The 10,980-nt window shown below is 36.8% G+C and overlaps 1 protein-coding gene and 1 long non-coding RNA gene across 3 annotated transcripts; one reads left to right on the forward strand and one right to left on the reverse strand.

Moving 5' to 3' along the window:
* Positions 1-894: 894 nt before the first annotated feature.
* Positions 895-5,380, reverse strand: LOC308397906 (uncharacterized protein). 2 transcript variants are annotated; one of them, XM_080884161.1, is made up of 9 exons: positions 5,292-5,380; positions 3,710-3,760; positions 3,476-3,594; positions 2,988-3,380; positions 2,710-2,908; positions 2,371-2,582; positions 2,111-2,258; positions 1,928-2,032; positions 895-1,597 (listed from the first exon to the last, which is right to left on the reverse strand). In XM_080884161.1, the coding sequence occupies exons 2-8, from the start codon at positions 3,747-3,749 to the stop codon at positions 1,950-1,952; spliced, it is 1,194 nt and encodes a 397-aa protein (XP_080740287.1). In that variant the 5' UTR covers positions 3,750-3,760; positions 5,292-5,380; the 3' UTR covers positions 895-1,597; positions 1,928-1,949. The 2 variants fall into 2 exon arrangements, with proteins under 2 accessions (XP_080740287.1, XP_080740286.1); XM_080884160.1 differs by lacking the exon at positions 5,292-5,380 and adding an exon at positions 4,413-5,131 and having other exon boundaries at positions 896-1,597.
* Positions 5,381-5,890: 510 nt separating this feature from the next.
* Positions 5,891-9,375, forward strand: LOC308397907. The gene is made up of 3 exons (XR_013971861.1): positions 5,891-6,135; positions 6,729-6,809; positions 7,431-9,375. It is a non-coding gene; the product is annotated as an uncharacterized lncRNA (long non-coding RNA).
* Positions 9,376-10,980: the final 1,605 nt, after the last annotated feature.

Here is a 10,980-nt window from a genome sequence, read left to right on the forward strand (position 1 = left end):
CAACATTTCAGTAAGCTAAAGGAACTTGTTTCAAGACAGTGAATCTTGAAACTAGAGAAAAACTAGAGATTTTTCACTTGTTCCACTGGCAGATTTTTTCACTTAATACAAGATATTTTAGCTTAAAATAAGTGAAAAAATCTGCCAGTGGAACAAGTGAAAAATCTCTAGTTTTTCTCTAGTTTCAAGATTCACTGTCTTGAAACAAGTTCCTTTAGCTTACTGAAATGTTGCCCTGTAGCTGATTGTGTCTTATTTTAAGTGTAATGAGATAATTTTGACTAGAAATAAGACAAATATACTTGGTAAGATTTTGAGTTTTTGCAGTGCAAAAACCCACCTCCTTAATACTAGAAAAATACACTTATTTTTGGTGAAGATTTGCTTAAAACAAGTGAAATTATCTGCCCATGGGGTAAGTGTTTTTTTCTTAATAAGATTTCTTGAAATAAGAACAATATCTAGATTTAAATAAAGCTAAAAATAAGTATTTTACACTCATTCCAGGGAACAAATCAGAACAATTGAAACTTAAAATAAGCTTTAACCACTTATTGTAGGCCACAAATAAGATAATAAAGCTAAAAATAAGTCTTTTACACTTATTACAGGCAACAAATTAGAACAATTGAAACTTAAAATAAGCTTTAACCACTGATTGTAGGCCACAAATAAAGATAATAAAGCTAAAAAATAAGTCTTTTACACTTATTCCAGGCAACCAATCATGGCTTGAAACCTAAAATAAGCTTTAACCACTTGTTCTAAGTAAAATGTTGAAGAAATTAAATCTGAAAATAGGCATAAAACACTTATTCTAACAAACAAATCAAGGCAAATAATCTAAAAACTAGTACATTAAATCATTTTAAAGATATTTCTTCTTTTTAAATTTAGCTAAACACTACTTTAAGATTATATTGCTGATTAAGGACAAAACAAAACTGAAACAGAGTAAAAGTGTCCATCTTTATTTGTCCATTTTAACAATAACCTGCAGATAATAAAGATACAATTGAACAGTACAGGTCCAACATTATGAGTTTAAGTGGTTTCAACATTTCAACAGCCTTAGAGGTTTCGCCATTGCCCCATTAAAATTGACGAGTGACATAGGAAGACCACAAAGATTCTAATTTCTTCCGAATGACACCAAATACCACAAAACTTGTCTGGGTGAGTAAATGAACATTTTCCATTTTAGAAATAAGGCCCAGATTGAAAAAAAAAACAAACAAAAACAAAACAGAAGTGCCCTCTCCTAATCTTATCTGAAATTTACACACTACTTTCCAATAAATGCATGCCATTCTGCCAGGGCTTTTCTGTAAGATGATGTAGTGTCATGCTCATGAATGGCATCCTGGAGAACTTCTGTCTGAATGACAGACAGCAGGGTTGCCACGCATTTGGGGTAAGTCAGATGGAGTGCATAAAAGTATGCCATCACATATATCATAGCCTCACCAATTTTTTCTTTGTCAAATGTTGTAACTGGTAAATTACCAACAGCAATGACACACTTGCAGCCATCGAACATCACTACTGGACATGACAAGCTTCGTTTCTGGAGGACAGCATCTGGATCTTCTGTAGGCTGCAAGACACAAAAGACATGACAGTCAACATCTTATGTTAATTGTATGTTTTTTTGCTGGGATTTGGTCATAACGTTGGAGATGTCATTATCCTGTTCTTTGTTGGTTACACACATTTTATAGTAGTTTTGACTTATGGTTTATCAAGCGACTCCTTATGTGACCACACTCGTGTACATTAAATACGTTATAAATTAATGAAAACAATAAATTATAGATTTAAGTCTTTCGGCTGAAACTGAAAAAGCATTTTTGAGTCATGTTTGACCGAAATATTTTGTTTGCCAAATTTTCTGTAGATCTTTATAAGCAAATTTTATAAAACTTACCTTCAGGACATGTAGAAATGCTTCAGAAGCATTCCCCATCTTTTTTGGTGGATGGGCAGGTGTGGGAAAGAGGAAGAGCCTTCATCAGTGCAAGGTGGGCTTCAGCTGGACAAAGCAGAAACAAACCTTCATAAACATAAATTTTAAAGGATGAGAACTTTGTATTCAAATGGTAAAACTTACTTTTGTCCATGGTCATTGGTGGATTCATTGCCTTCTTTGACACACCGTAGAACTCTACCCTGGAGCAGAATTCTTCCCATCTCAGTTTTACTTGACTGATGAACTTGTTGTTGTGGGGATCCAAAATTCTGCGAAGCTCACCCAACGCCTACAATAGGTTTAAAAAAATAAGTAGACAAATAAAATCAAAATAACTTTACTACCACACCAAATATATTTGAAATTAAAGTGATTATTTATTAACTCTTCCAAAAACTTACATGATGCAATTCTTTAAAGCATGGATATGCATCCAAGATGAGGCAAGCTCTGTTCTCCTCTTTCATGGTGTCTGAGTCAATGAAGGATCTTCTGGCTTCAAACTCGAGGTCTAATAGCTGGGACACATCTTCTTGGTTTGGTTTTGCCTTCTTACACATTTCTTGTAATGTTTTGTAATGTCTTGCTTGTATTTGCCGACTATCCTTGTCAGCTAAGATAGAGAGAAGTACAAGAGCATTTTGGTTTTTCATTGTTACTGAAGTAGACTTCCACAAAACATTAGCTACTACTGGCTGTGTGTTGATAACCATTTTACAAAATTACTAGTATGTACTCACATGAAGTGGAGGCATTGTCAGAATTTCTGACAGGTGATAACAGAGTAGATGCACCACTGGAAGAACTGCGATCAGCATCTTCATCATCAGCTTCTTCATCCCTTGGGTAGAGGTCAGTGAGCCTTCTCTTGGGCCGTCCCCTCTCTGGTGTTGGTCCTTGCCTTTTTACTGGTGTTTTCATATTTTGCAGCCTTTTCTCCTGGTGAAAATACATATATATCATGCCCCCTGAACAAAACAAAATGATTTATATATGAGACACAAATACAAGAACTTACGTGTTTTACGCTTGCATCATTATCCTGCAGCATAGGATAATATTCCACAACTTTTTTAGCCATTGCAGTGATTTCGGTCTTAGAGGGGTATTGCTCCATTTGGCCTTGGCTTGCTCTCAAAAGGGACACCATACTTGTGATTGTATTTCTCACCAATCTGCATCTCAGTTCTTTTGACATGACGCATGCCTGTTCCCTGCCGGAGCAGGCCAACTCCAGGGAACTCTTTCGGCATTGCTCCAACTCACTGTCGGTGTACAGAACATATTCCGGAGGACTGGGGAGCTGCAAGGTTTTCAGCTGGCTTACATTAGCATCAGCAGTTGGAGGGCCTGTTGCAACTACCCTGGGTGAAGAAGTTGTTTCAGGTTTCTGTGGTAGCGGATGGTCTTCCTGGTTTAGGGTGAGAAAATAAAAATGTCAAGTACTGCTAAAATAAAAGCATACTTTCTGGAGATTAGTTGAACTAAATATTTTTTACATAATACCTCAGGATGAATTATTGACCACACATGTTTTCTTCTGAGAAAGTGCTCAGGCCCAGAAAAAAGGTCCCTCAGATCATCACGGGTCAATGTTAAAAGCATGCGCTCGTCAATGCTTGCAGCTAACAAAAAGACAAACACCAGTTAAACTGTGCAAGCACATAACTGCACAAACATAACTGTTTTTTTAATATATATATATATATATACACACACAAATATATTATCAAATATAACCTTTAAGGACAGATACTGTAACATCATCCAGCTTCTCCATTGCTCAGTCACCTGCAAGACAAATGTTTACAATTAGTGTTATGTTAAAAACATTTGAAAAGTTGAATCTTAATTGAGTCCCATGAGAATCAAATTGATTCACGTCAAAGAATCGTTTTGATTGTTCAACATTTTTACCCTTTTTAAAGCTATTATAGAAAAGAAATGTCCAGACAGCCCGGCTGAGGTCTGAAAGGGTTATACAATATTGCCCGGTGAACTTTTACTCACCCAGATTTGTGTCATTGAATTTCATCAATAAGATTATGCTGACTAGGGCTGCCAGATCATGCATCCATTGGACGTAAAATGTACAGCTTATTGCACCAGCAGTATCTGCTCTTACATAACGATCATTAGCTTATAGCTTTAAATGTTTAAGGTATGTGCTAACTAAAAATAAAGGCAAGATGATAGTTTATTACATTTTAAAGAAATTTGCAGATTGCTCATTGCTATCTAAAATATAAAAGGACACCGGAGTATATTCTCCAGCATCTCACACTTCTGATAATCAGCTGTCTGCTTGACGTTTATTCAGCTGTGTAAAAACTATAACTTTAATCTCAGCCAAACCGATTTACTCAGGAACAAATAAAATACTGAAAAAAGCCAAACAATAACATTTTTAAGTTATTTAAGTGACTTATATATCATGTTTCACCTGAGTAGTGAAAGACGGCGGTGGTTTTGAAAATGGTTCGCCCGGAGTCCGGTGTTCTCACGGCTCTAGTGAGCGTTAAACCCCGGCTAGCTATCGAGCTAGTGGGTAACAGACGTCTCCGAAAACGTCGGAGCGCTTTTGAAAATATGTGGTGTCTTGATAAACTGTCCAGATATTTGAAGTTTACACGGCTACATTCTCGCCTGAAAATATGTTAAACGTTTATTTTGTGACCTAGAAAGAGTAATAAGAGAAATTTTAAAACTAACTAGCTTCCGCCATTTTTGGAAACTGAGCTAGGCCGCGCTATGAATTCTGGGATACAGCTTCTTCTTCGGGGTTTAACGGCAGCTGGCATCCTTGTACATACAGTGCTGCCATCTTCTGTTTCAATTTTGAATCGATACACAGCGCTACTTGTTTTACCAACCAGCCTGATTCCTGAATAACACTGTTTTGAGCCCACTTTAATAAATCCAATTAATATCAAAATATTAATTTAAACCCACACCTTGTGAGGGAATTCAAGCAGCTAGTAAATCAGTCAAAGACAATTGGAAAACCCTGAATGTGGTTAATTAGCTCTCTTGCTAATTGAAAGAAATTCTCAGTGTGCCTATTAACTTAAGTTAATACAAACGGCTAATACTGCCCCTTATAAATAGCATAGCTAGGAATTCTCACAACATTACAGTAGATACTTCACTAAATAATGTTCTCTGAACCACATGCGAGGGCTGCTAAGCTAACGCTAGCATCCGTTAGCATGCTACATTACTCCTTCCCGCACTCAAATTAAATTTATTATTCTGTCCGCTTGACTTTAAAACAGTGATTAGACTACACACTACTTACATTCGAAAAATTAAAATTGCTTACCTCTCTTTCTTGACGAAGTTTTCTCTTACAGTTTTTCTTTCAATGCTCAGGTGCAGAAGATTCCTGTGACTCCAAATTCAAACGGAGTTGGGTAGCAACTAACATGGAACACGAAGGGGGTGCACATCTCAATTTTTGCTTCTATATACAATTTAGTGGTTTGTACGTTCATAAAACACAGTCAGTATGATAGGTAAATTTCTTCTTCATTGATTTAAAATAAACTCTTATAGGTGTTATTTCATTTTACCTTATTTGTGACCATTTTTTGTTTTTACAGCTCCAGTTTGTAATACCCCCCTCCCCCCATGAACTTGGTATTTCCCAAACTAGCGCGGCAACAGCTCCACACTGCAACATATTTTTTGCTTGACTTTAGTCTAATACAATGGCCTGTTGGAGGTGTGTGATTTGCTTCGTCTTTGTGGCGTTAACATTGAAGTCTCTCTTAAGTCACATTAATACTGCACACAGTCGCAGTCCAGATTTCCGTGTCATTTGTGGAGTCGATGGATGCGCCGAGGATTACCGTGTTTTCAACTCGTTTTACCACCATCTCAGACGCACACATCCACAATACATCTCAACTGGGAACCCGCCTACAGGATGGCTGACAGCTTCATCCGATGCAAATGTATTAGGAGGCGAAAATTTTGGTACAGCCATTTTTGCCGACTATACTGCCGAACCCAGACAAACTGTTAGCAATGGCAATGGCACTGAAGTAGAGCCACCACCACTAGACCCCCCAGTAACATCGGAGGTGTTGGAGGAGGAGCGACAGGAAAGTCAGAACGTGATGGAGCAAGACGCGGCTGAGCTTCAAACACCTCGTCAGAATCAGGTAATGTACTTTATGTGTTTCTGTGTGTACGCGCGCGAATTTTTAAATGTATGTGTGTTGTTTAACCTTAACCAAGCACAGTTACCCCAATTCAGAAATGTACTCAGTTCAAGTGAAAATTATAGTTTTAAAGTTATGTGTTTTCTAAGATAAACTACTTGATTAGAATATTTTAATAGGTATGAAGGCCAGTGCTGAATTTCAAATGCATGAATCCGCTGAAATTCAGGCTTGCACAACAATGTAGGCTTAGTTACCATACTTAAACATAATAAATAAACTTATTTACCAGTGTTGTGTACCTGCCTTGGTTGTTGTTAGATGCTCCATGAACCAAGCAGCTTTCAAATTTTTCTTTCAGTTAACTTCAGAGTAGATTCCATAAAGATTGGTTAAGTTTCATTAAATAACTCTTAAATTGTTCATAACATTTGCAGCTTCATTAGCTATCCATTGTAGTATGAATCTTTTAATAGCAAAAATGTACAACAGTTTGGAATATTTCTTTGTTTTGTTTTGCATCTGGTGGAATTTGAAACACATTCTGAGTGAGTCATTTTTCTTACACAATTGTTTTTCTTTTTGTCCTGTAGGGTAAAAGAGAAACTGTTGATCTTGCCAGATGTGCAGCTGCATTTGCTATTGGTGTGCGGGAGCAATGCCACCTATCACAGGTACTGCTTCATCTGATATTATGGGGGTGTCATTGTTAACTTGTTAATAAGTCTGGTTCAATGTAAGGCTGCAACTAATGATTTTTTTTTTCATAATCTGTCCACTATCTTTGCAATTAATTGATTGTTTTTCATCGCTGGTTTTATTCAGCTATTACTTTCACCTATATAAGTTATTAAGAACAAATGTACATTACGAAGAAGTTAAGCACAAGAGTTGTGCAGTTCACTGCAATGTATGTAACTCTGGGCACACTCAACAGTTTAAAATAGGCTTAACAGTGTAAAATGTGTTCACTTTTAGGCATAAAAGACAAATGAAGTAGAATTACATAAAAAAAATAAATGAGGCAATCATTTGTTCACTTTTTCTGTTGTAACCTTTCATGCTCCTCCATCTTGCTCGGTGCAATGTGTTTGTGCCACGTGAGTCATGCATGTGGCATGTCATGGAAAACAATGCCAATTATTGGCTGATTTCTTCTTCTACTGCTCCACTGGTAAATTACAACATTCAGTGGCTCATTAATTTGAGCTAAAGAAAAAGAGTTGCATTTTGCTTCTGTTATATTTTCTATTTACGCTTTCATGTCTCTGATGTGTTTTTTTTTCCCCCATCAGAGGAGTGTCAACAACATTGTCCTTGGTGTCCAACAGTATCAAACAGCTCTTCTGACGTCCTTGAGGGGAAAAATAAAGACCATCCTTGAAAGGCAACCTGACAGCAATGGACCTTTACAACAAGAAGTTCTTTCAACACTGGACAACTTTCAGGATCCCTTTCCCATATGTGCAGCTTCAAACCTACAGGACCGTGTAACACAGATGCATTTCAACCCTGTCACACCTGAGGAGATCATCATTTCCAATTATGCCTGTAGAGTTAAAAAGGGAGAATCGAGAGTTCTTGCAATCAAAAACAAGTCTTTCTACTACATTCCTTTGATTGAAAGTTTGAAACAGCTTTTATCCAATTCAAGACTATTTGACATGCTCAGTGCTGGACCTCAGAGTTGCCCCAACGCCAGTTTTTTGTATGACATTAATGATGGAATTATTTTCAAAACCCACCCACTGTTTTCAAAGAAGAACTCTGCTTTACAACTGATACTCTATTCTGATGAGATAGAAATGTGTAACCCCCTAGGGTCACGTGCGAGTGTAAATAAACTACTAATGTTTTATTACACCTTAGGCAACATAGACCCTAAGTTTAGATCAAAGTTGGCTTCCATCAGACTTCTCGCAATCGCAAAGTCTAGGGACATAGATGAGTGTGGGGTAGATATAATACTGCGGAGAATCAATGAGGACTTGAAGTTACTGTACGATGGTGTTATGATTAACACTGTCAATGGGGAATTTTATTTAAACGGAGCAGTTGTTGCTGTGTGTGGAGACACTCTTGCCCAGCATGAGCTTGCAGGATTTAAGGAAGGAGTTGGTTTTGCGTATAGCAAATGTCGTCATTGTGAGTGTACTTTTGATGAAATGCAAGAAAATTTCAATGAACATAGTTTCACCAGACGGACATTGGACGGACACATTAGGCAGTGCATTGAAATAGAAAGGGCAACTACCGAATTTTTGAAATCCTCGCTCAAAACGACTTTTGGCATAAATAGACAAAGCAAATTAGTTGATTTCCCAGGTTTTAATCTCATAGAGCAGATGCCACAGGATATTATGCATGTAATTCTTGAAGGAGTGGCACCAATGGAAATTAAGTGTGTGTTGAAATACCTTGTTTTATCTGGAAATTTGGATTTGGACTTGTTTAATTCTGCCATGCAGAACTTTCCTTTTTCATCAGTGGACATACGTGACAAGCCTTCACCAATTAGTATTGCTACTTTAGCTTCAAGTGACAACAGACTCAAACAATCCTCTGGACAAATGCTTATATTGATCAAGATTTTGCCATTCTTATTGTACAGTGTTGTAGAGAAAAATCCCTTTATCCAGTTTATTTTGGATTTAATTGAAATTGTTAAAATACTTTTTGCCCCAGTTGTGTCTTTACAAACTGTGTCCAAACTAAAAAAAATGATAGAAGATCATCTTAAACAATTCAGGCAACTATTCCCAGAAAAAAATGTAATACCAAAGCAACATTACATGCTGCATCTTCCCTCTCAAATTATTGCCCTGGGACCTGTAATACGTCATATGTGCATGAGATTCGAGTCTAAACACAGTTTTTTTAAACAATGGTCATCCAAATTAAACTTTAAGAATGTGTGCAAGTCTCTTGTAAACCACAATCAGCTGCTGGAGTGTTGCCAAAGTGAAGCAGGAACTGAGCATCCGATATTTGTAAATGAGAAAGAACTAGGTCCTGTATCAGAGGTTGCTAATATGGACCATTTGCAATCAAAGGTTGTAGATTTTTTGGGGATTGAAGATGCTATACATCATGCCGTTAGAGTAAAGTGGCTTATTTTACATGGAAACAAATACATCTGTGACAGGTCTCTTATACTCATTTCAGCAAATGGTTTAAACCCTATCTTTGGACTTGTAAAAAACATTTTTATTGTTAATAGTGTACTTTATTGTTTTGAATACCAGGTGTATGAAACCTTGGATTTCAACAAAGACTTCCTTGCCTATGAAATTGCAATTCCCAACCTTGCCCAAGCAACTGAACTGACTGATGTTGAAGACCTACTTGATTTTACGTCATATTACCCAGTCAATTTCAGAAACAGTGTCTATGTTATGGCAAAATATAACCTTGAAGATGTCCTTTCTTTAAAAACCTGAAATAAATACCTTCCAATGAGTGACTTTCTTATTTCAAGGAAAAAGGTGAATGTTTCTTATTTTGAGATAATTTTTGTTTTACACTCTATCTAAAAGCTATTTTTGCTTGAAATAAATGTAAAATGGTTCATTTTTAGATATAAGATAAGATAAGATAAGATAGAACTTTATTAATCCCTCGGGTGGGTTCCTCTGGGAAATTCGACTTCCAAAAAAGCACAGCAACGACCGAAGTTACAGTTACAGAATTGTTATATATATATATATATATATATATATATATATATATACACACACACACACATATATATAAATACAGAGACAAATATAAATAAAATATACAAAGGGGATAAATAGAATAAATAGGAATAAAAAATAAAAATACAAGTGAATTGCACATTTCAAGTATTGAGTCTATTGCACTGTTGACTATTTACAAAAAGTATTGCACAAGGTATTGTACAGTGAGGTGAAGAGGCACTACAGCTTAGTTGTTCCCTTAGTTGTTCTAACACATGAGACTGGAAACTAGCTTGTAATGTTCAAAACAAGATGGACAAGATAATCTGGCTAAAATTAAGACAATAAATCTTGTCAAGCTACAAGGAATTTGCAGTGCAGGTATTTCATACTGACTTCACTGTATCTTATAAAATTTATCAGGACTGGTTTGGAAGTTCCCCCGGCCTTCACTTCTAACTTGCTTTCATGTTTGTTCTGTTGTGTAACCTGGACCTGTTTAGAAGACATATATTTGATATTAGGAAAAGAGTAAGAAAGGGTGAGTGGATTAAAATTGGATTTGTTTGAGGTGATCTTTGAATGGTGTATGTACACACTCACCAGGCCACTTCAAAAGGCTCTGGGTTTGGACCCTGTTTTGCCTTAAGAAATAGCTTAATAAGTCTTCATGGCACAGTTGCTGGAAACATTCCTCAGAGATTTTTGGTCCGTACTGATATGACCTGTGAATCTCCCACTCCACCACATCCCAAAGGTGCTCTGTTGGATTCAGAGCTAGTGGCTGTAAAGGCCATTTGAGTGCAATGAACTCATTGTCATGTTCAAGAAACCTATTTGAGGTGATTTGAGCTTTGTGGCACGGTGCGCTATCCTGCTGGAAGCAGCAGATAGCTGCCATTCAATAAATGTTTTCTCTTTTTTAGGATCATTCTCTGTAAACCCCAAACATGGTCATGGAGGAAAATCCCAGCAAGACCAGCAGTTTCAGAAATACTCAAACCCATTTGGCTCAAACAACAATACCGCCTTTACAGTGACTTATATCACCTTTCTTTCACATTCTGATATGCAGTTTGAGCTTCAGTGGGGCATCATGACCATCTCTACATGCACCAAGTTGCTGCCATGTGATTTACTGGCGGTCGAACAGGTGTCTTATCTC

The sequence above is a fragment of the Rhamphochromis sp. 'chilingali' genome (assembly GCF_963969265.1).
Source record: "Rhamphochromis sp. 'chilingali' genome assembly, chromosome: 6".
Lineage (NCBI taxonomy): Eukaryota > Metazoa > Chordata > Actinopteri > Cichliformes > Cichlidae > Rhamphochromis > Rhamphochromis sp. 'chilingali'.